The following is a 25,507-nucleotide window of genomic DNA, read 5'->3' as shown; positions in this document are numbered from 1 at the left end:
CATGGTAACTAGGATTAGCTCTGTATTTAGGAAATGTTGGAAGAAGTAATCCATACAGATTGCCTTTTATTACCTGCTGCTATGTGAATTGTGAATATGCTTAATAGGGATTATAATTTACGAAATAATAATGTGTGTGTATAGAACACACCTGTTAACAACAGCCCATGTACTTGCAAATCTATTAAAACTACATTTGAATGTTATTCCAAAATGTCATTGCTCCAGATGAATATAGGTCTAAATTATTTTGCAATCACTGTGATAGCAACAGTGCTGTATAGTTAAGTATAAGTGCCTTACATGCCATCTGATTTTATGTGGATCTGGTGAACAAATTACCTCCATAGGTTTGTCTTAAATGTTACGAAGGGTTCTGCAGTCTGAGAGCAGTAGTTTAGTGCATTGTTTTGAGTGTTAAAAAGCTATAGCAGTAAAACATCTAAATTGATCAATCAATCAATACAGATCATGTGGGAGAGATAGAGACTTGAACGACGTACCCTTTAAACTAATTGATAAGTATAATGTAGCATACTAGCCTGATTGCTCATCAGTATCAATTACCCATTGTTACTTCATCTTTTGGATTTGAATGCAACTGTATTGTGGTAACACCTGTGATAAATATTATTTTGTTTTTATTAATTTTGGTTATCTTTATTGTACTATATGCTGCAGCTTTTTCTCATTGTGTATTTTTTTTTTGCTTTTAGAGTGGAGATGATGAAGACTACATGAGAATTTACACTAAAAAGATCAAGCCCAGACTCAAGTCAGAGGATCTTGCAGAAGGTGTAGACGTGCGCACAGAACGTCACAGCAGCACCAGCAGCGATGGGAACACTATTACCACCATCACACGTCGAATTACTACATACACTGTGGACATACCAGGTGGCCATGGAGAACAACAGTTAGACTCATCTAGCCCAGAGTTAAAGATTCAGATTCCGCAAAGTGAACTATCAGGGGAAAGCCCTACACAAATAAGATTACCCCACGGTGGTCTTGTAAGCAGGATAGTTGCTGATGAAGGTGATTTTGGGGTCTTGGCTAAAGGCTCACTTGCCACTGGCTCCTCTGAAAAACAATTTAGTTCAGGACATGCTAGAACAACTGTTACAAGAGAAATTGAGGGGGGTGGAAAAGAGCTCACATTTACAATTACTGGCACTGGTGGAAAGGGACAGACTCAATATGGAGACTTGGGAAATATAGGCACAAGATTAGACATAAATAGAGGAAACAGGGACACTGAAGTGAGTGTCAGGGATCAGTATGGGAAAGCAATAAACAGTGGACCTCAGATTAGCATCCCTGTTCACATCAGTGATAAGACATCAGCCACAGACATCACGGTAACAAATGCAAATGTGAATTTACCGGTTTCAACAGGTCAGTCAGTAACTGCTCCTGATGTAAAAGATTCTGGTTATTCGATTTCCAGAGCTGGATTTTTTGTAAAAGGGCAATTGAAAGGACCTACAGTGTCCGATACAAATGCCACCATTAATGTCTCTCAAAAAAGCAACGATGTCTCTAAAATTAACATCAGTGGCCAAGAGGGAGAAATCAGAACATCCAAGTTGTCTAGCTGGAATGAAATTGCTGTTAAACATGATGGAGATGTGTCTCTGAACAAGAATGAGGGAGATATTACTGCGCCACATGTACACATTAAAGATGCAGCATCTGGTATAACGAGACCTGAGAGCATGCAAAATGTGAATAACACTCAGACTAGTGTAGCCATTACATGTCCAGGTATAAATGTTGAAGGTGTTGACGGGACTCACATGAAAATTCCATTCAGCTCTGGTACAACCATTTCCATGTCTAATGCTGGTGTTAATTTGAAAGGAAAAGGAATTAACACTGAAGAACATCATGGAACACATAAAACTGGAATACCTTCATCTGTAATGAAAGGTCCAACAGCTAAAGGTTCTGAGGTTGAGATTAAAACTGTGACTGACAAGAAAGGTCCAGAATTAGATATTAAAGGGCAAAATGTTGACACTGAAAAAATGAACAGCAATAAATCTAAGGTCAATATATCCTCAATTTCTGGACCCAATATATCCATGCCAGATGAAGGAGGATTCAAGATGCCAAAGATGGAAATGCCTTCATTTGGATTGAAGGGACAAAAGGTTGAAAGTTCGGATTTTGACATGAACCTCCCTAAAGCAGACATTAGTGTGAAAGGTCCAGAGGCTGACACTGAAGGACCACAAGGCAAAATCAATGGTTCTAAGTTTAAAATTCCAACTATCTCTGGACCCAAGATATCCATGTCAGATGTTGACTTCAATCTGAAAGGACAAAAAATTAAAGGTGATACGGATGTGTCTGTTCATAGAATTGAAGGGGATATTAAATCACCAAAGGTTAAAGTTAAAGGTCTTGACATTGATGTTGAAGGTCCAGAAGGAGGTTTCAAGATGCCAAAGATTAAAATGCCTTCATTTGGATTGAAGGGAACAAATGTCGAAAGTCCTGATGTGGACATGAACCTCTCTAAAGCAGACATGACTTTGAAAGGTCCAGAGGTGGACATTGAAGGGCCGGAAAGTAAAATCAAGGGTCCTGAATTCAAAATGCCATCTGTCTCTGGGCCCAAAATATCCATGCCAGATGTTGACTTCAATCTGAAAGGACCAAAAATCAAAAGTGATGTGGATGTGTCTGTTCCTAAGGTTGAAGGGGATATTAAAGCACCAAAGGTCAAAGTTGAAGGTCCTGAAGTTGATATTGAAGGTCCAGATGGAGGCTTCAAGATGCCAAAGATGAAAATGCCTTCATTTGGATTGAAAGGACCAAAGGTTGAAGGTCCTGATGTTCATGCAAACTTATCTAAAGCCGACATTGATGTCAAAGGTCCAGATGTTGACATTGAAGGGCCAGGAGGCAACATCAAAGGTCTCAAGATCAAAATGCCTTCCATATCTGGACCCAAGATATCCATGCCAGATGTTGACTTCAATCTGAAAGGACCAAAAGTGAAAGCTGATGTTGATGTGTCTGTTCCTAAGATCGAAGGTGATATTAAAGCACCAAAGGTCAAAGTTGAAGGTCCTGACGTTGATGTTGAAGGTCCTGAGGGAGGATTCAAAATGCCAAAGATGAAAATGCCATCATTTGGATTGAAGGGACCAAAGGTTGAAGGTTCTGATGTTGACATCAACTTCCCTAAAGCAGACGTTGATGTGAAAGCTCCAGATGTTGACATTGAAGGGCCAGAAGGTAAAATCAAGGGACCTAAGATCAAAATGCCATCTATCTCTGGACCCAAGATATCTATGCCAGATGTTGACTTAAACCTGAAAGGGCCAAAAGTGAAAAGTGATGTGGATGTGTCTGTTCCTAAGGTTGAAGGAGATATGAGAGCTTCAAAGGTCAAAGTTGAAGGTCCTGACATTGATGTTGAAGGTACTGAGGGAGGATTCAAGATGCCAAAGATGAAAATGCCGTCATTTGGATTAAGAGGACCAAAGATGGAAGGTCCTGATGTTGACATGAACCTTGCCAAAGCAGACATTAACGTGAAAGCTCCACAGATTGAGATTGAAGGGCCAGAAGGTAAAATCAAGGGTCCTAAGTTCAAAATGCCATCTATCTCTGGACCCAAGATATCCATGCCAGATGTTGACTTCAATCTGAAAGGGTCAAAAATCAAAGGTGATGTGGATGTGTCTGTTTCTAAGGTTGAAGGGGATATTAAAGCACCAAAGGTCAAAGTTGAAGGTCCTGATATTGATGTTGAAGGTCCTGAGGGAGAATTCAAGATGCCAAAGATTAAAATGCCTTCATTTGGATTCAAGGGACCGGAGGTTGAAGGTCCTGATGTTGACATGAACCTCCCTAAAGCAGACATTGATGTGAAAGCTCTAGATGTTGACATTGAAGGGCCAGAAGGTAAAATCAAGGGACCTAAGTTCAAAATGCCTTCTTTATCTGGACCCAAGATATCTATGCCAGAAGTTGACTTCAACCTGAAAGGACCAAAAGTGAAAAGTGATGTGGATGTGTCTGTTCCTAAGGTTGAAGGAGATATTAAAGCACCAAAGGTCAAACTTGAAGGTCCTGATATAGATGTTGAAGGTCCTGAGGGAGGATTCAAGATGCCAAAGATTAAAATGCCTTCATTTGGATTAATGGGACCGAAGGTTGAAGGTCCTGATGTTGACATGAACCTCCCCAAAGCAGACATTGATATGAATGCTCCAAAGATTGAGATTGAAGGGCCAGAAGGTAAAATCAAGGGTCCTAAATTCAAAATGCCATCTTTATCTGGACCCAAGATATCTATGCCAGATGTTGACTTCAATCTAAAAGCACCAAAAATTAAAGGTGATATGGATGTGTCTGCTCCTAAGGTTGAAGGAGATATTAAAGCACCAAAGGTCAAAGTTGAAGGTCCTGATATTGATGTTGAAGGTCTTGATGGAGGATTCAAAATGCCAAAGATGAAAATGCCTTCATTTGGATTCAAGGGACCGAAGGTTGAAGGTCCTGATATTGACATGAACTTACCTAAAGCAGACATTGATGCGAAAGCTCTAGATGTTGACATTGAAGGGCCAGAAGGTAAAATCAAGGGACCTAAGTTCAAAATGCCTTCTTTATCTGGACCCAAGATATCTATGCCAGAAGTTGACTTCAACCTGAAAGGACCAAAAGTGAAAAGTGATGTGGATGTGTCTGTTCCTAAGGTTGAAGGAGATATTAAAGCACCAAAGGTCAAACTTGAAGGTCCTGATATAGATGTTGAAGGTCCTGAGGGAGGATTCAAAATGCCAAAGATGAAAATGCCTTCATTTGGGTTCAAGGGACCGAAGGTTGAAGGTCCTGATATTGACATGAACTTACCTAAAGCAGACATTGATGTGAAAGCTCCAGATGTTGAGATTGAAGGGCCAGAAGGTAAAATCAAGAGTCCTAAATTCAAAATGCCATCTATCTCTGGACCCAAGATATCCATGCCAGATGTTGACTTCAATCTGAAAGGACCAAAAATCAAAGGTGATGTGGATGTGTCTGTTCCTAAGGTTGAAGGGGATATTAAAGCACCAAAGGTCAAAATTGAAGGTCCTGATATTGATGTTGAAGGTCCTGAGGGAGGTTTCAAGATGCCAAAGATTCAAATGCCTTCGTTTGGATCGAAAGGACCAAAGGTTGAAGGTCCGGATTTTGACATAAACTTCCCTAAAGCAGACATTGATGTGACAGCTCCAGATGTTGACATTGAAGGGCCAGAAGGTAAAATCAAGGGACCTAAATTCAAAATGCCATCTTTATCTGGACCCAAGATGTCTATGCCAGATGTTGACTTTAATCTGAAAGGACCAAAAATCAAAGGTGATGTGGATGTGTCTGTTCCTAAGGTTGAAGGGGATATTAAAGCACCAAAGGTCAAAATTGAAGGTTCTGATATTGATGTTGAAGGTCCTGAGGGAGGATTCAAGATGCCAAAGATTAAAATGCCTTCATTTGGATTGAAAGGACCAAAGATGGAAGGTCCTGATATTGACATGAACCTTCCCAAAGCAGACATTGATGTGAAAGCTCCAGAGATTGAGATTGAAGGGCCAGAAGGTAAAATCAAGGGTCCTAAGTTCAAAATGCCATCTTTATCTGGACCCAAGATATCTATGCCAGATGTTGACTTCAATCTGAAAGGACCAAAAATCAAAGGTGATGTGGATGTGTCTGCTCCTAAGGTTGAAGGAGATATTAAAGCACCAAAGGTCAAAGTTGAAGGTCCTGATATTGATGTTGAAGGTCTTGAGGGAGGATTCAAGATGCCAAAGATTAAAATGCCGTCGTTTGGATTGAAAGGACCAAAGATGGAAGGTCCTGATATTGACATGAACCTTCCCAAAGCAGACATTGATGTGAAAGCTCCAGAGATTGAGATTGAAGGGCCAGAAGGTAAAATCAAGAGTCCTAAGTTCAAAATGCCATCTTTATCTGGACCCAAGATATCTATGCCAGATGTTGACTTCAATCTGAAAGGACCAAAAATCAAAGGTGATGTGGATGTGTCTGCTCCTAAGGTTGAAGGAGATATTAAAGCACCAAAGGTCAAAGTTGAAGGTCCTGATATTGATGTTGAAGGTCTTGAGGGAGGATTCAAGATGCCAAAGATTAAAATGCCTTCGTTTGGATTGAAAGGACCAAAGATGGAAGTCCCTGATGTTGACATGAACCTTCCCAAAGGAGACATTGATGTGAAAGCTCCAGAGATGGAGATTGAAGGGCCAGAAGGGAAAATCAAGGGTCCTAAATTCAAAATGCCATCTTTATCTGGACCCAAGATATCTATGCCAGATGTTGACTTCAATCTGAAAGGACCAAAAATCAAAAGTGATGTGGATGTGTCTGTTCCTAAGATATCTCCTAAGGTTGAAGGAGATATTAAAGCACCAAAGGTCAAACTTGAAGGTCCTGACATTGATGTTGAGAGCCCTGAAGGAGGTTTCAAAATGCCAAAGATTAAAATGCCTTCGTTTGGATTGAAAGGACCAAAGATTGAAGGTTCTGATGTTGACATGAACCTTCCCAAAGCAGACATTGATGTGAAAGCTCCAGATATTGAGATTGAAGGGCCAGAAGGTAAAATCAAGGGACCTAAGTTCAAAATGCCATCTATCTCTGGACCCAAGATATCTATGCCAGATGTTGACTTCAATCTGAAAGGACCAAAAGTCAAAGGTGATGTGGATGTGTCTGCTTCTAAGGTTGAAGGAGATATTAAAGCACCAAAGGTCAAAGTTGAAGGTCCTGATATTGATGTTGAAGGTCCTGATGGAGGATTCAAAATGCCAAAGATGAAAATGCCTTCATTTGGATTCAAGGGACCAAAGGTTGAAGGTCCTGATTTTGACATGAACCTCCCCAAAGCAGACATTGATGTGAAAGCTCCAGATGTTGACATTGAAGGGCCAGAAGGTAAAATCAAGGGACCTAAGTTCAAAATGCCATCTTTATCTGGACCCAAGATATCTATGCCAGAAGTTGACTTCAACCTGAAAGGACCAAAAGTGAAAAGTGATGTGGATGTGTCTGTTCCTAAGGTTGAAGGAGATATTAAAGCACCAAAGGTCAAACTTGAAGGTCCTGATATAGATGTTGAAGGTCCTGAGGGAGGATTCAAAATGCCAAAGATGAAAATGCCTTCATTTGGGTTCAAGGGACCGAAGGTTGAAGGTCCTGATATTGACATGAACTTACCTAAAGCAGACATTGATGTGAAAGCTCCAGATGTTGAGATTGAAGGGCCAGAAGGTAAAATCAAGAGTCCTAAATTCAAAATGCCATCTATCTCTGGACCCAAGATATCCATGCCAGATGTTGACTTCAATCTGAAAGGACCAAAAATCAAAGGTGATGTGGATGTGTCTGTTCCTAAGGTTGAAGGGGATATTAAAGCACCAAAGGTCAAAATTGAAGGTCCTGATATTGATGTTGAAGGTCCTGAGGGAGGTTTCAAGATGCCAAAGATTCAAATGCCTTCGTTTGGATCGAAAGGACCAAAGGTTGAAGGTCCGGATTTTGACATAAACTTCCCTAAAGCAGACATTGATGTGACAGCTCCAGATGTTGACATTGAAGGGCCAGAAGGTAAAATCAAGGGACCTAAATTCAAAATGCCATCTTTATCTGGACCCAAGATGTCTATGCCAGATGTTGACTTTAATCTGAAAGGACCAAAAATCAAAGGTGATGTGGATGTGTCTGTTCCTAAGGTTGAAGGGGATATTAAAGCACCAAAGGTCAAAATTGAAGGTTCTGATATTGATGTTGAAGGTCCTGAGGGAGGATTCAAGATGCCAAAGATTAAAATGCCTTCATTTGGATTGAAAGGACCAAAGATGGAAGGTCCTGATATTGACATGAACCTTCCCAAAGCAGACATTGATGTGAAAGCTCCAGAGATTGAGATTGAAGGGCCAGAAGGTAAAATCAAGGGTCCTAAGTTCAAAATGCCATCTTTATCTGGACCCAAGATATCTATGCCAGATGTTGACTTCAATCTGAAAGGACCAAAAATCAAAGGTGATGTGGATGTGTCTGCTCCTAAGGTTGAAGGAGATATTAAAGCACCAAAGGTCAAAGTTGAAGGTCCTGATATTGATGTTGAAGGTCTTGAGGGAGGATTCAAGATGCCAAAGATTAAAAAGCCGTCGTTTGGATTGAAAGGACCAAAGATGGAAGGTCCTGATATTGACATGAACCTTCCCAAAGCAGACATTGATGTGAAAGCTCCAGAGATTGAGATTGAAGGGCCAGAAGGTAAAATCAAGGGTCCTAAGTTCAAAATGCCATCTTTATCTGGACCCAAGATATCTATGCCAGATGTTGACTTCAATCTGAAAGGACCAAAAATCAAAGGTGATGTGGATGTGTCTGCTCCTAAGGTTGAAGGAGATATTAAAGCACCAAAGGTCAAAGTTGAAGGTCCTGATATTGATGTTGAAGGTCTTGAGGGAGGATTCAAGATGCCAAAGATTAAAATGCCTTCGTTTGGATTGAAAGGACCAAAGATGGAAGTCCCTGATGTTGACATGAACCTTCCCAAAGGAGACATTGATGTGAAAGCTCCAGAGATGGAGATTGAAGGGCCAGAAGGGAAAATCAAGGGTCCTAAATTCAAAATGCCATCTTTATCTGGACCCAAGATATCTATGCCAGATGTTGACTTCAATCTGAAAGGACCAAAAATCAAAAGTGATGTGGATGTGTCTGTTCCTAAGATATCTCCTAAGGTTGAAGGAGATATTAAAGCACCAAAGGTCAAACTTGAAGGTCCTGACATTGATGTTGAGAGCCCTGAAGGAGGTTTCAAAATGCCAAAGATTAAAATGCCTTCGTTTGGATTGAAAGGACCAAAGATTGAAGGTTCTGATGTTGACATGAACCTTCCCAAAGCAGACATTGATGTGAAAGCTCCAGATATTGAGATTGAAGGGCCAGAAGGTAAAATCAAGGGACCTAAGTTCAAAATGCCATCTATCTCTGGACCCAAGATATCTATGCCAGATGTTGACTTCAATCTGAAAGGACCAAAAGTCAAAGGTGATGTGGATGTGTCTGCTTCTAAGGTTGAAGGAGATATTAAAGCACCAAAGGTCAAAGTTGAAGGTCCTGATATTGATGTTGAAGGTCCTGATGGAGGATTCAAAATGCCAAAGATGAAAATGCCTTCATTTGGATTCAAGGGACCAAAGGTTGAAGGTCCTGATTTTGACATGAACCTCCCCAAAGCAGACATTGATGTGAAAGCTCCAGATGTTGACATTGAAGGGCCAGAAGGTAAAATCAAGGGACCTAAGTTCAAAATGCCATCTATCTCTGGACCTAAGATATCAATGCCAGATGTTGACTTTAATCTGAAAGGACCAAAAGTCAAAGGTGATGTGGATGTGTCTGCTCCTAAGGTTGAAGGAGATATTAAAGCACCAAAGGTCAAAGTTGAAGCTCCTGATATTGATGTTGAAGGTCCTGATGGAGGATTCAAAATGCCAAAGATAAAAATGCCTTCATTTGGATTCAAGGGACCAAAGGTTGAAGGTCCTGACATTGACATGAACCTCCCCAAAGCAGACATTGATGTGAAAGCTCCAGATGTTGACATTGAAGGGCCAGAAGGTAAAATCAAGGGACCTAAGTTCAAAATGCCATCTATCTCTGGACCCAAGATATCTATGCCAGATGTTGACTTCAATCTGAAAGGACCAAAAATCAAAGGTGATGTGGATATGTCTGCTCCTAAGGTTGAAGGAGATATTAAAGCACCAAAGGTCAATGTTGAGGGTCCTGATATTGATGTTGAAGGTCCTGAGGGAGGATTCAAAATGCCAAAGATGAAAATGCCTTCATTTGGATTCAAGGGACCAAAGGTTGAAGGTCCTGATTTTGACATGAACCTCCCCAAAGCAGACATTGATGTGAAAGCTCCAGATGTTGACATTGAAGGGCCAGAAGGTAAAGTCAAGGGACCTAAGTTCAAAATGCCATCTATCTCTGGACCTAAGATTTCAATGCCAGATGTTGACTTTAATCTGAAAGGTCCAAAAATCAAAGGTGATTTGGATGTGTCTGTTCCTAAGGTTGAAGGGGATATTAAAGCACCGAAGGTCAAAGTTGAAGGTCCTGATATTGATGTTGAAGGTCCTGAGGGAGGATTCAAGATGCCAAAGATTAAAATGCCTTCGTTTGGATTGAAAGGACCAAAGATGGAAGGTCCTGATGTTGACATGAACCTTCCTAAAGCAGAAATTGATGTGAAAGCTCCAGAGATTGAGATTGAAGGGCCAGAAGGTAATATCAAGGGTTCTAAATTCAAAATGCCATCTTTATCTGGACCCAAGATATCTATGCCAGATGTTGACTTCAATCTGAAAGGACCAAAAGTCAAAGGTGATTTGGATTTGTCTGCTCCTAAGGTTGAAGGAGATATTAAAGCACCAAAGGTCAAACTTGAAGGTTCTGATATTGATGTTGAAGGTCCTGATGGAGGATTCAAAATGCCAAAGATGAAAATGCCTTCATTTGGATCTAAGGGACCGAAGGTTGAAGGTCCTGACATTGACATGAACCTCCCCAAAGCAGACATTGATGTGAAAGCTCCAGATGTTGACATTGAAGGGCCAGAAGGTAAAATCAAGGGACCTAAGTTCAAAATGCCATCTATCTCTGGACCCAAGATATCCATGCCAGATGTTGACTTCAATCTGAAAGGACCAAAAATCAAAGGTGATATGGATGTGTCTGTTCCTAAGATTGAAGGGGATATTAAGGCACCAATGGTTAAAGTTGAAGGTCCTGATATTGATGTTGAAGGTCCGGAGGGAGGATTTAAAATGCCAAAGTTTAAAATGCCTTCATTTGGATTGAAAGGACCAAAGGTTGAAGGTCCAAATTTTGACATGAACCTTCCCAAAGCAGACATTGATGTGACAGCTCCAGAGATTGAGATTGAAGGGCCAGAAGGTAAAATCAAGGGTCCTAAATTCAAAATGCCATCTTTATCTGGACCCAAGATATCTATGCCAGATGTTGACTTCAATCTGAAAGGACCAAAAATCAAAGGTGATATGGATGTGTCTGCTCCTAAGGTTGAAGGAGATATTAAAGCACCAAAGGTCAAAGTTGACGCTCCTGATATTGATGTTGAAGGTCCTGATGGAGGATTCAAAATGCCAAAAATGAAAATGCCTTCATTTGGATTCAAGGGACCGAAGGTTGAATGTCCTGATGTTGACACTAATCTCCCCAAACCAGACATTGATGTGAAAGCTCCAGAGATTGAGATTGAAGGGCCAGAAGGTAAAATCAAGGGTCCTACGTTTAAAATGCCATCTATCTCTGGACCCAAGATATCCATGCCAGATGTTGACTTTAATCTGAAAGGACCAAAAATCAAAGGTGATATGGATGTGTCTGTTTCTAAGGTTGAAGGGGATATTAAAGCACCAAATGTCAAAGTTGAAGGTCCTGATATTGATGTTGAAGGTCCTGAGGGAGGATTTAAAATGCCAAAGTTTAAAATGCCTTCATTTGGATTGAAGGGACCAAAGGTTGAAGGTCCTGATATTGACATGAGCTTACGTAAAGCAGACATTGATGTGAAGGCTCCAGAAATTGAGATTGAAGGGCCAGAAGGTAAAGTCAAGGGTCCTAAGTTCAAAATGCCATCTATTTCTGGACCCAAGATATCTATGCCAGATGTTGACTTCAATCTGAAAGGACCAAAAGTGAAAGGTGATGTGGATGTGTCTGTTCCTAAGGTTGAAGGAGATATTAAAGCACCAAAGGTCAAAGTTGAAGGTCCTGATATTGATGTTGAAGGTCCTGAGGGAGGATTCAAGATGCCAAAAATGAAAATGCCATCATTTGGATTGAAAGGACCAAAGATGGAAGGTCTTGATATGGACATGAATTTCCCAAAAGTAGACATTGATGTGAAAGCTCCAGATGTTGACATTGAAGGGCCGGAAGGTAAAATCAAGGGTCCTAAGTTCAAAATGCCATCTATCTCTGGACCCAAGATATCTATGCCAGATGTTGACTTCAACCTGAAAGGACCAAAACTGAAAGGTGATGTGAATGTGTCTGTTCCTAAGGTTGAAGGGGATATTAAAGCACCAAAGGTCAAACTTGAAGGTCCTGACATTGATGTTGAGAGCCCTGATGGAGGATTCAAGATGCCAAAGATTAAAATGCCTTCATTTGGATTGAAAGGACCAAAAATTGAAGGTCCTGATGTTGACATGAACCTTTCCAAAGCAGACATTGATATGAATGCTCCAGAGATTGACATTGAAGGGCCAGAAGGTAAAATCAAGGGTCCTAAGTTCAAAATGCCATCTTTATCTGGACCCAAGATATCTATGCCAGAAGTTGACTTCAACCTGAAAGGACCAAAAGTGAAAGGTGATGTGGATGTGTCTGTTCCTAAGGTTGAAGGGGATATTAAATCACCAAAGGTCAAACTTGAAGGTCCTGACATTGATGTTGAGAGCCCTGAGGGAGGATTCAAGATGCCAAAGATTAAAATGCCATCATTTGGATTGAAAGGACCAAAGATTGAAGGTCCTGATGTTGACATGAACCTTCCCAAAGCAGACATTGAATTGAAAGGGCCAGAGGTTGACATTGAAGGGCCAGAAGGTAAAATCAAGGGTCCTAAATTCAAAATGCCTTCCATCTCTGGACCCAAGATATCCATGCCTGATGTTGATTTTAATCTGAAAGGACCTAAAATCAAAGGGGATTTGGATGTGTCGGTTCCTAAGGTTGAAGGTGTTATTCAAACACCTAAGGTTAAAGTTGAAGGTCCTGACATTGATGTTGAAAGCCCTGACGGAGGATTCAAGATGCCCAAGATGAAAATGCCTTCCTTTGGATTGAAAGGACCAAAGATTGAAGTTCCTGATATTGACATAAACCTCCCCAAAGCAGACATTGATTTGAAAGCTCCAGAGATTGACATTGAAGGTCCAGAAAGTAAAATCAAGGGTACTAAGTTCAAAATACCATCTATCTCTGGTCCCAAGATATCTATGCCAGATGTTGACTTCAATCTGAAAGGACCAAAAATCAAAGGTGATGTGGACGTGTCTGTTCCTAAGGTTGAAGGGCATATTAAAGCACCAAAGGCTGAAATTGAAGGCGTTGATGTTGAAGTTGAAAGCCCTGAGGGTGGATTTAAGATGCCAAAGATAAAAATGCCTTCATTTGGATTAAAGGGACCAAAGGTTGAAGGCGAATTGGATCCATCGCTTTCCAAGATGGAGGCCGACATTAAAGTATCAGATGCTGAAATTGAAATCCCAGAGGTTGATGTCAGTTCACCTGATGCAGGATCTAAAAAAACACGTTTCAAGCTACCTAAATTTGGATTTAAAGGTTCAAAGTCTGCCAGTCTTGATATTGATGTCAAAGGTGTTAAAGGTGAAATAGATGCCAAAGGTCTTAAAAGTAACCTTGAGAGTCCCAATTTAGATTTTTCTTCCCCCAATGTTAAAGTCAAAGGTTCTAAGTTCAAAATACCTGATGTGGATCTCAATCTTAAATCACCTAAGTTGAAAGGTTCATCAATGGACATGGACCTAAAGGGTCCTACAGCAGATTTGAATACGGATGTTCAGCCGAAAAGCCCAGATGGAGGCTTTAAACTGCCCAAATTCAGGATGCCTAAATTTGGATTTAGATCTCCAAAAGTGGAAACACCAGATGCTAGCATTGATCTGACAGCAGGTGATATTGCAGTTGAATCTGGAGATGTTGATGCAAATGTGGATGCTGAAGGAAAAATTCAAAGACCAAAGCTTAAGATGCCATCTATGTCTGGTCCAAATATTTCACTGCCAGATGTTGACTTCAATGTGAAAAAAACAAAGGTCAAGGGAGACATAAATGTGTCTGTTCCAAAGATTGAAGGAGATGTCAAATCACCCAAAGTTGATATAAGCACACCAGATGTTGAAGTGGAAGGCCCTGAAGGTGGATTGAAGATGCCCAAAATCAAAATGCCCACATTTGGACTGAAAGGGTCAAAAGTTGAGAGCCCTGATTTTGACATAAGATCCCCCAAGACTGAAGTTGATATTAAAACACCAGAAATGGACATAAAAGGTGTAGATATAGATTTTGAAGGTCCTGAGGGGAAAATCAAAGGTCCTAAATTCAAAATGCCATCCATTTCTGGTCCAAAGATCTCAATGCCAGACGTGGACTTCAATCTAAAAGGTCCAAAAGTTAAAGGAGACGTGGATGTTTCTGTTCCAAAGATTGAGGGAGACATTAAAGCACCAAAAGTTGACATAAAAGGTCCAGAGTTTGATGTGGAAGGTCCTGAAGGTGGGCTGAAGATGCCAAAATTCAAAATGCCATCTTTTGGATTGAAGGGCCCCAAAGTAGAGAGTCCTGATGTTGATGTAAAGCTCCCTAAAGCTGAGATTGACCTCAAAGCACCAGAAATTGATATCAAAAGTCCAGATGTCGATTTTGATGGTCCTGAGGGGAAAATCAAGGGGCCTAAATTCAAAATGCCATCCATCTCTGGTCCAAAGATCTCAATGCCAGACGTGGACTTCAATCTAAAAGGTCCAAAAGTTAAAGGAGACATGGATGTTTCTGTTCCAAAGATTGAGGGAGACATTAAAGCACCAAAAGTCGACATAAAAGGTCCAGAGTTTGACGTGGAAGGTCCTGAAGGTGGGCTGAAGATGCCAAAATTCAAAATGCCATCTTTTGGATTGAAGGGCCCCAAAGTAGAGGGTCCTGATTTTGATGTAAAACTCCCTAAAGCTGAAATGGACCTCAAAGCACCAGACATTGATATCAAAAGTCCAGATGTCGATTTTGATGGTCCTGAGGGGAAAATCAAGGGGCCAAAATTCAAAATGCCATCCATCTCTGGTCCCAAGATCTCAATGCCAGACATGGACTTCAATCTAAAAGGTCCAAAAGTTAAAGGAGACATGGATGTTTCTGTTCCAAAGATTGAGGGAGACATTAAAGCACCAAAAGTTGACATAAAAGGTCCAGAGTTTGATGTGGAAGGTCCTGAAGGTGGTCTGAAGATGCCAAAATTCAAAATGCCATCTTTTGGATTGAAGGGTCCCAAAGTAGAGGGTCCTGATGTTGATGTAAAGCTCCCTAAAGCTGAAATTGACCTCAAAGCACCAGAAATTGATATCAAAAGTCCAGATGTTGATTTTGAAGGTCCTGAGGGAAAAATCAAGGGGCCTAAATTTAAAATGCCATCTATCTCTGGTCCAAAAATCTCAATGCCAGATGTGGACTTCAATCTAAAAGGTCCAAAGGTTAAAGGAGACATGGATGTTTCTGTTCCAAAGATTGAAGGAGGCATAAAAGCACCAAAAGTCGACATAAAAGGTCCAGAGTTTGATGTGGAAGGTCCTGAAGGTGGGCTGAAGATGCCAAAATTCAAAATGCCATCTTTTGGATTGAAAGGCCCCAAAGTAGAGGGTCCTGATGTTGATGTAAAGCTCCCTAAAGCTGAAATTGACCTCAAAGCACCAGAAATTGAAATCAAAAGTCCAGATGTCGATTTTGATGGTCCTGAGGGGAAAATCAAGGGGCCTAAATTCAAAATGCCATCCATCTCTGGTCCAAAGATCTCAATGCCAGACGTGGACTTCAATCTAAAAGGTCCAAAAGTTAAAGGAGACATGGATGTTTCTGTTCCAAAGATTGAGGGAGACATTAAAGCACCAAAAGTCGACATAAAAGGTCCAGAGTTTGACGTGGAAGGTCCTGAAGGTGGGCTGAAGATGCCAAAATTCAAAATGCCATCTTTTGGATTGAAGGGCCCCAAAGTAGAGGGTCCTGATTTTGATGTAAAACTCCCTAAAGCTGAAATGGACCTCAAAGCACCAGACATTGATATCAAAAGTCCAGATGTCGATTTTGATGGTCCTGAGGGGAAAATCAAGGGGCCAAAATTCAAAATGCCATCCATCTCTGGTCCCAAGGTCTCAATGCCAGACATGGACTTCAATCTAAAAGGTCCAAAAGTTAAAGGAGACATGGATGTTTCTGTTCCAAAGATTGAGGGAGACATTAAAGCACCAAAAGTTGACATAAAAGGTCCAGAGTTTGATGTGGAAGGTCCTGAAGGTGGGCTGAAGATGCCAAAATTCAAAATGCCATCTTTTGGATTGAAGGGCCCCAAAGTAGAGGGTCCTGATGTTGATGTAAAATTCCCTAAAGCTGAAATTGACCTCAAAGCACCAGAAATTGATATCAAAAGTCCAGATGTCGATTTTGATGGTCCTGAGGGGAAAATCAAGGGGCCTAAATTCAAAATGCCATCCATCTCTGGTCCAAAGATCTCAATGCCAGACGTGGACTTCAATCTAAAAGGTCCAAAAGTTAAAGGAGACATGGATGTTTCTGTTCCAAAGATTGAGGGAGACATTAAAGCACCAAAAGTCGACATAAAAGGTCCAGAGTTTGACGTGGAAGGTCCTGAAGGTGGGCTGAAGATGCCAAAATTCAAAATGCCATCTTTTGGATTGAAGGGCCCCAAAGTAGAGGGTCCTGATATTGATGTAAAATTCCCTAAAGCTGAAATTGACCTCAAAGCACCAGAAATTGATATGAAAAGTCCAGATGTCGATTTTGAAGGTCCTGAGGGAAAAATCAAGGGGCCTAAATTTAAAATGCCATCCATCTCTGGTCCAAAGATCTCAATGCCAGACGTGGACTTTAATCTAAAAGGTCCAAAGGTTAAAGGAGACATGGATGTTTCTGTTCCAAAGATTGAAGGAGGCATAAAAGCACCAAAAGTCGACATAAAAGGTCCAGAGTTTGATGTGGAAGGTCCTGAAGGTGGGCTGAAGATGCCAAAATTCAAAATGCCATCTTTTGGATTGAAAGGCCCCAAAGTAGAGGGTCCTGATGTTGATGTAAAGCTCCCTAAAGCTGAAATTGACCTCAAAGCACCAGAAATTGATATCAAAAGTCCAGATGTCGATTTTGATGGTCCTGAGGGGAAAATCAAGGGGCCTAAATTCAAAATGCCATCCATCTCTGGTCCAAAGATCTCAATGCCAGACGTGGACTTCAATCTAAAAGGTCCAAAAGTTAAAGGAGACATGGATGTTTCTGTTCCAAAGATTGAGGGAGACATTAAAGCACCAAAAGTCGACATAAAAGGTCCAGAGTTTGACGTGGAAGGTCCTGAAGGTGGGCTGAAGATGCCAAAATTCAAAATGCCATCTTTTGGATTGAAGGGCCCCAAAGTAGAGGGTCCTGATTTTGATGTAAAACTCCCTAAAGCTGAAATGGACCTCAAAGCACCAGACATTGATATCAAAAGTCCAGATGTCGATTTTGAAGGTCCTGAGGGGAAAATCAAGGGTCCTAAATTCAAAATGCCATCCATCTCTGGTCCAAAGATCTCAATGCCAGATGTGGACTTCAATCTAAAAGGTCCAAAAGTTAAAGGAGACATGGATGTTTCTGTTCCAAAGATTGAGGGAGACATTAAAGCACCAAACGTCGACATAAAAGGTCCAGAGTTTGATGTGGAAGGTCCTGAAGGTGGGCTGAAGATGCCAAAATTCAAAATGCCAACTTTTGGATTGAAGGGCCCCAAAGTAGAGGGTCCTGATGTTGATGTAAAGCTCCCTAAAGCTGAAATTGACCTCAAAGCACCAGACATTGATATCAAAAGTCCAGATGTCGATTTTGATGGTCCTGAGGGGAAAATCAAGGGGCCTAAATTCAAAATGCCATCCATGTCTGGTCCAAAGATCTCAATGCCAGACGTGGACTTCAATCTAAAAGGTCCAAAAGTTAAAGGAGACATGGATGTTTCTGTTCCAAAGATTGAGGGAGACATAAAAGCACCAAAAGTCAACATAAAAGGTCCAGAGTTTGATGTGGAAGGTCCTGAAGGTGGGCTGAAGATGCCAAAATTCAAAATGCCATCGTTTGGATTGAAGGGCCCCAAAGTGGAGGGTCCTGATGTTAATGTAAAGCTCCCTAAAGCTGAAATTGACCTCAAAGCACCAGAAATTGATATCAAAAGTCCAGATGTCGATTTTGAAGGTCCTGAGGGGAAAATCAAGGGTCCTAAATTCAAAATGCCATCCATCTCTGGTCCAAAGATCTCAATGCCAGATGTGGACTTCAATCTAAAAGGTCCAAAAGTTAAAGGAGACATGGATGTTTCTGTTCCAAAGATTGAGGGAGACATTAAAGCACCAAACATCGACATAAAAGGTCCACAGTTTGATGTGGAAGGTCCTGAAGGTGGTCTGAAGATGCCAAAATTCAAAATGCCATCGTTTGGATTGAAGGGCCCCAAAGTAGAGGGTCCTGATGTTGATGTAAAGCTCCCTAAAGCTGAAATTGACCTCAAAGCACCAGACATTGATATCAAAAGTCCAGATGTCGATTTTGATGGTCCTGAGGGGAAAATCAAGGGGCCTAAATTCAAAATGCCATCCATCTCTGGTCCCAAGATCTCAATGCCAGACCTGGACTTCAATCTAAAAGGTCCAAAAGTTAAGGGAGATATGGATGTTTCTGTTCCAAAGATTGAGGGAGACATTAAAGCACCAAAAGTCGACATAAAAGGTCCAGAGTTTGATGTGGAAGGTCCTGAAGGTGGGCTGAAGATGCCAAAATTCAAAATGCCATCGTTTGGATTGAAGGGCCCCAAAGTAGAGGGTCCTGATGTTGATGTAAAGCTCCCTGAAGCTGAAATTGACCTCAAAGCAGCAGAAATTGATATCAAAAGTCCAGATGTCAATTTTGATGGTCCTGAGGGGAAAATCAAGGGGCCTAAATTCAAAATGCCATCCATGTCTGGTCCAAAGATCTCAATGCCAGACGTTGACTTCAATCTAAAAGGTCCAAAAGTTAAAGGAGATATGGATGTTTCTGTTCCAAAAATTGAGGGAGACATAAAAGCACCAAAAGTCAACATAAAAGGTCCAGAGTTTGATGTGGAAGGTCCTGAAGGTGGGCTGAAGATGCCAAAATTCAAAATGCCATCGTTTGGATTGAAAGGCCCCAAAGTAGAGGGTCCTGATGTTGATGTAAAGCTCCCTAAAGCTGAAATTGACCTCAAAGCACCAGACATTGATATCAAAAGTCCAGATGTCGATTTTGATGGTCCTGAGGGGAAAATCAAGGGGCCTAAATTCAAAATGCCATCTATCTCTGGTCCAAAGATCTCAATGCCAGACGTGGACTTCAATCTAAAAGGTCCAAAAGTTAAAGGAGACATGGATGTTTCTGTTCCAAAGATTGAAGGAGACATTAAAGCACCAAAAGTCGACGTAAAAGGTCCAGAGTTTGATGTGGAAGGTCCTGAAGGTGGGCTGAAGATGCCAAAATTCAAAATGCCATCTTTTGGATTGAAGGGCCCCAAAGTAGAGGGTCCTGATGTTGATGTAAAGCTCCCTAAAGCTGAAATTGACCTGAAAGCACCAGAAATTGATATTAAAAGTCCAGATGTTGATTTTGATGGTCCTGAGGGGAAAATCAAGGGGCCTAAATTCAAAATGCCATCCATGTCTGGTCCAAAGATCTCAATGCCAGACGTGGATTTCAATCTAAAAGGTCCAAAAGTTAAGGGAGATATGGATGTTTCTGTTCCAAAGATTGAGGGAGACATAAAAGCACCAAAAGTCAACATAAAAGGTCCAGAGTTTGATGTGGAAGGTCCTGAAGGTGGGCTGAAGATGCCAAAATTCAAAATGCCATCGTTTGGATTGAAGGGCCCCAAAGTAGAGGGTCCTGATGTTGATGTAAAGCTCCCTAAAGCTGAAATTGACGTCAAAGCACCAGACATTGATATCAAAAGTCCAGATGTCGATTTTGATGGTCCTGAGGGGAAAATCAAGGGGCCTAAATTCAAAATGCCATCCATCTCTGGTCCAAAGATCTCAATGCCAGACCTGGACTTCAATCTAAAAGGTCCAAAAGTTAAAGGAGACATGGATGTTTGTGTTCCAAAGATTGAGGGAGACATTAAAGCACCAAAAGTCGACGTAAAAGGTCCAGAGTTTGATGTGGAAGGTCCTGAAGGTGGGCTGAAGATGCCAAAATTCAAAATGCCATCTTTTGGATTGAAGGGCCCCAAAGTAGAGGGTCCTGATGTTGATGTAAAGCTCCCTAAAGCTGAAATTGACCTTAAAGCACCAGAAATTGATATCAAAAGTCCAGATGTTGATTTTGATGGTCCTGAGGGGAAAATCAAGGGGCCTAAATTCAAAATGCCATCCATGTCTGGTCCAAAGATCTCAATGCCAGACGTGGACTTCAATCTAAAAGGTCCAAAAGTTAAGGGAGATATGGATGTTTCTGTTCCAAAGATTGAGGGAGACATAAAAGCACCAAAAGTCAACATAAAAGGTCCAGAGTTTGATGTGGAAGGTCCTGAAGGTGGGCTGAAGATGCCAAAATTCAAAATGCCATCTTTTGGATTGAAGGGCCCCAAAGTAGAGGGTCCTGATGTTGATGTAAAGCTCCCTAAAGCTGAAATTGACCTGAAAGCACCAGAAATTGATATTAAAAGTCCAGATGTTGATTTTGATGGTCCTGAGGGGAAAATCAAGGGGCCTAAATTCAAAATGCCATCCATGTCTGGTCCAAAGATCTCAATGCCAGACGTGGATTTCAATCTAAAAGGTCCAAAAGTTAAGGGAGATATGGATGTTTCTGTTCCAAAGATTGAGGGAGACATAAAAGCACCAAAAGTCAACATAAAAGGTCCAGAGTTTGATGTGGAAGGTCCTGAAGGTGGGCTGAAGATGCCAAAATTCAAAACACCATCGTTTGGATTGAAGGGCCCCAAAGTAGAGGGTCCTGATGTTGATGTAAAGCTCCCTAAAGCTGAAATTGACGTCAAAGCACCAGACATTGATATCAAAAGTCCAGATGTCGATTTTGATGGTCCTGAGGGGAAAATCAAGGGGCCTAAATTCAAAATGCCATCCATCTCTGGTCCAAAGATCTCAATGCCAGACCTGGACTTCAATCTAAAAGGTCCAAAAGTTAAAGGAGACATGGATGTTTGTGTTCCAAAGATTGAGGGAGACATTAAAGCACCAAAAGTCGACGTAAAAGGTCCAGAGTTTGATGTGGAAGGTCCTGAAGGTGGGCTGAAGATGCCAAAATTCAAAATGCCATCTTTTGGATTGAAGGGCCCCAAAGTAGAGGGTCCTGATGTTGATGTAAAGCTCCCTAAAGCTGAAATTGACCTTAAAGCACCAGAAATTGATATCAAAAGTCCAGATGTTGATTTTGATGGTCCTGAGGGGAAAATCAAGGGGCCTAAATTCAAAATGCCATCCATGTCTGGTCCAAAGATCTCAATGCCAGACGTGGACTTCAATCTAAAAGGTCCAAAAGTTAAGGGAGATATGGATGTTTCTGTTCCAAAGATTGAGGGAGACATAAAAGCACCAAAAGTCAACATAAAAGGTCCAGAGTTTGATGTGGAAGGTACTGAAGTTGGGCTGAAGATGCCAAAATTAAAAATGCCATCGTTTGGATTGAAGGGCCCCAAAGTAGAGGGTCCTGATGTTGATGTAAAGCTCCCTAAAGCTGAAATTGACGTCAAAGCACCAGACATTGATATCAAAAGTCCAGATGTCGATTTTGATGGTCCTGAGGGGAAAATCAAGGGGCCTAAATTTAAAATGCCATCCATCTCTGGTCCCAAGATTTCAATGCCAGACGTGGACTTCAATCTAAAAGGTCCAAAGGTTAAAGGAGACATGGATGTTTCTGTTCCAAAGATTGAGGGAGACATTAAAGCACCAAAAGTCGACATAAAAGGTCCAGAGTTTGATGTGGAAGGTCCTGAAGGTGGGCTGAAGATGCCAAAATTCAAAATGCCATCTTTTGGATTGAAGGGCCCCAAAGTGGAGGGTCCTGATGTTGATGTAAAACTGCCTAAGGCTGAAATTGACCTTAAAGCACCAGAAATGGATATCAAAAGTTCAGATTTTGAGTTTGAAGGTCCTGAGGGCAATATCAAGGGTCCAAAATTCAAAATGCCTTCCATTTCTGCTCCAAAGATCTCAATGCCAGACATGGACTTCAATCTAAAAGGTCCAAAGGTTAAAGGAGACATGGATGTTTCTGTTCCAAAGATTGAAGGAGACATAAAAGCACCAAAAGTTGATTTAAAGGGTCAAGAGTTTGATGTGGAAGGTCCTGAAGGTGGTCTGAAGATGCCAAAATTCAAAATGCCATCTTTCGGATTTAAAGGCCCCAAAGTAGAGGGTTCTGATGTTGATGTAAGTCTTCCTGCAGCTGAAATTGACTTTAGAGGACCAGAAATTGATATAAAAAGTTCAGGTGCTGAGTTTGAAGTTCCTGAGGGGAAAATCAAGGGGCCAAAGTTTACGATGCCATCTATCTCTGGTCCAAAGATCTCAACGCCAGTTGTAGACGTTAATCTTAAAGGTCCAAAAGTAAAAGGGGACATGGATGTGTCTTTTCCAAAGACTGAGGGAGACATTAAAGTACCCAAAGTTGACATAAAGGAACCAGATTTGGAAGGTCCTGAAGTTGGATTGAAGATACCCAAAATCAAAATGCCAACATTTGGATTCAAAGGTCCCAAAGTAGAAGTCCCAGATGCTGAAATAAACCGTACTAAAGGTGAAATTAACATCCAAGCACCAGATTTGAAAGGTGCGTCTGTAGACATTGAGGATCCTGAAGGAAATTTCAAAGGGTCTAAATTCAAAATGCCAAATTTCTCAGCAGAAGGACTAGAAACTGATTTAAGTCACACTACTGTTGAAGGACCCGAAGCAAGATTAAAAATGCCTAAGGTAAAGAAACCAAAATTTCAAATGGGTGGTGTGAAATCCTCCAAAAGAGATATCCCAAATGTTGATGCTAATCTTGAAGTCCCTGATGTTGACACGAGTCTCAAAGGAAAGAAAGGCAAATTTAAATTACCAAAATTGAAAGGTACAACAAAAGGTTCTGGCAGTGAAGTAGACTTGAAAATTCATGATGCTGTAATAGACAGTGATTCACCTGAACTTCATGCTAAAGTTCCCAAGACAAAGAAGACACTATTTGGGAAGCTTCATTTTCCAGATGTTGAGCTTGACATAAAATCCCCCAAGGTTAATAAAGGAGATGTATCTGGCACCTTAAAATCAACAAATGTGCAGGGAGGGTTTACCAATGAAGGACCTTTAACGAAAGTCAAAACCTCAAAGGTTTCCGTTCCAGCTGCTGATATAAATGTAAATGCACCAAACATTGAGTCAGGAGGAATGGAATACCCAGAGGGTAACATTACCTTACCAAAGATTAAAGTGCCCAAGTTTGGGATTGCTTTGCCTCAGCTAGAAAAACCAGAAGTAGGTTTAGATGTTACATCTGGAGGAGATGTTAATCTTCAAGCTCCATCTGAAGGTGGTCATGTCAGTTTTCAAGGACCAGAGCTGCATCATCCAGAATTAAAAAGTAGAGGTGGCAAGGTTAAAGTTAAGATGCCAAAATTATTTGGCAAATCAAAAACAAAAGGTGGAAGTGCTGCTGATCTTGCTGCTGATGTTGAACTTTCTAGCAGTGAAAGGGATGTCAGAGTATCTAAAGAACATAGTATGAGTTCTGGACAGCTGGAGAGTGGGAGAATTTCAGTAGAAGGCGGTTATGCACTAGGTGTATCACCCAAGAGCAAGTCTGCCTCTCTTGATCTAAAATCACGACATCGATCCTCTTCTATGACTGATGAAGCTGAACTTGGTTCACCTTCCTCCCCATCAGGAAGCTTAGAAGTAGAGAGTGGTGACACATCTCTTGATGTTGGAGGAGTCAAAGTTAAGGGCAAGAAAGGAAAGTTGAAATTTGGCACATTTGGTGGTTTTGGCTCTAAATCCAAAGGTTCATATGAGGTTTCATATGAGGAAGAAAATATAGAGGGTGCTGGTGGTGTGGCTGCCTCTTCTAAAAAGTCAAGAGTGCCTTCCACCTCCAGTAGCGATAGTGGAACAAAGACTGGCTTCCGTCTTCCAAAAGTGGAGCTTACTGTCTCTCCTAAGAAATAATGGGTTTTAACATGCATTATGCATTGTAATATGCATAAATATAATGTGATGTCTTTAATGTGTTGTACCTCAACATAAGACTAACGTTCTGGTTTTTAAAAATCTTAATTTCTTGTTCCACTTTTTGCAAACATAATCCTGACACTTATCACATTCACATTTTACACAAATATTACACATTAAGTTTAATTTTCTGTATTGCAATTCAGCTTCTTATTTGCCTTGGGGTACATGCCATATTTTTAAAAGTGCTATTACACTGTAAATATGAAAAGAATAACTGTAATGTAATAGAATCTACTTTTGTACATAGTTAAATTTATTGAGGCTAACAAAATCAAAAGAAATCTCAAATATTCTGAAAATGAGAAATATTTGGTTTCAGAACACTTCTATGTTAAAGTAATGGATTCAACATCTTACTTGGGCTGTCAAAAAATTTTTACAGAACAAAAAAACTTGTCATGCTACACATTATGATTGATTATTTATTTTCAATAGCAGTTTAATGTTATAGTTTGGTATTTCACCAAAGCATTCTTTATACTGACAATGTTTTTTTTTTACCATTCAAACCGAGGGCTGTGCAGATTATGTCATCCAAGACATTTAAATCCATGACACTTTTAACAAATGCTAATTACCTGAAAAACAAATATATTCAGGCAATATATTCAGGCCCAATATTAATAATGCAGCAAACCCAGGGCAGACCAGAAGTTTTTATTACATAAGTATTGTTTTTTTTTAAATCAAATCATCAAATCATTACAACCATTTCAGAAGAATATTGCTTAAGTTCAATGTTCTTTATTGAGCAAAACTGCCTGGAAGATAACGTGATAACTTTGACAGCCCTACTGTACACCAGAGATGCAAACATATGTGCAATTGTCTATTTGACATTTTTCATTATCATTATTATTATTATTTTTGTGTGTGTGCGTGGGGGGTTAACTAAAATTAATGATGCATCACATTTACTCATGAAAATTATTACACCTTGATGTGTGATAAATGTTGGTGGTGGAAAAAATACTTTTTATGCTGCTTCATGTCTGTACAAACTGTAAATATAGTAGTAAAGTTGTTCTTACCAATGGTTGAAATGATAAAATAGGGCCCAAAATTTATTTATGTTTGGTAATTTGTTTTGCTCATACAAGTTTAACATAACTGAATCTGTGGAATAGCAACATTTGGATTGGTTAACTGGTACTGCTTCAGAGTAAATTCAATATTTTGCCCTTTCACTCCATAACTTGCCTTGTAAAGAGAGTTTTTCCCTCTCCCTCTCTCAGTAACTCTCTCAGTATAAAGCAGTGGCGGTGATTTGAGGAATTACTCACCCATTAATGAGAATGTCTGCAATTTCCCTTTTTTATTTCTATTTTTTTGCAAATAAAATAAACAGTTAATTTACCAAA

General features: G+C 40.5%; 1 protein-coding gene across 1 annotated transcript in view; it reads left to right on the top strand.

The window, feature by feature from the left end:
* The window catches only part of ahnak (AHNAK nucleoprotein), a 35,473-nt gene extending 9,966 nt beyond the window's left edge, over positions 1–25,507 (top strand). The window contains exon 5 of the mRNA XM_028960803.1: positions 717–25,507. Coding sequence (XP_028816636.1) covers positions 717–24,080 — 23,364 coding nt within the window. The 3' untranslated portion in view covers positions 24,081–25,507. The remainder of the gene's footprint in view (positions 1–716) is intronic.

The sequence above is a fragment of the Denticeps clupeoides genome, chromosome 18 (assembly GCF_900700375.1).
Source record: "Denticeps clupeoides chromosome 18, fDenClu1.1, whole genome shotgun sequence".
Classification (NCBI taxonomy): domain Eukaryota; kingdom Metazoa; phylum Chordata; class Actinopteri; order Clupeiformes; family Denticipitidae; genus Denticeps; species Denticeps clupeoides.
Note: the sequence above shows the minus strand (reverse complement) of the source record. Positions and strands in the feature narration are given on the sequence as shown.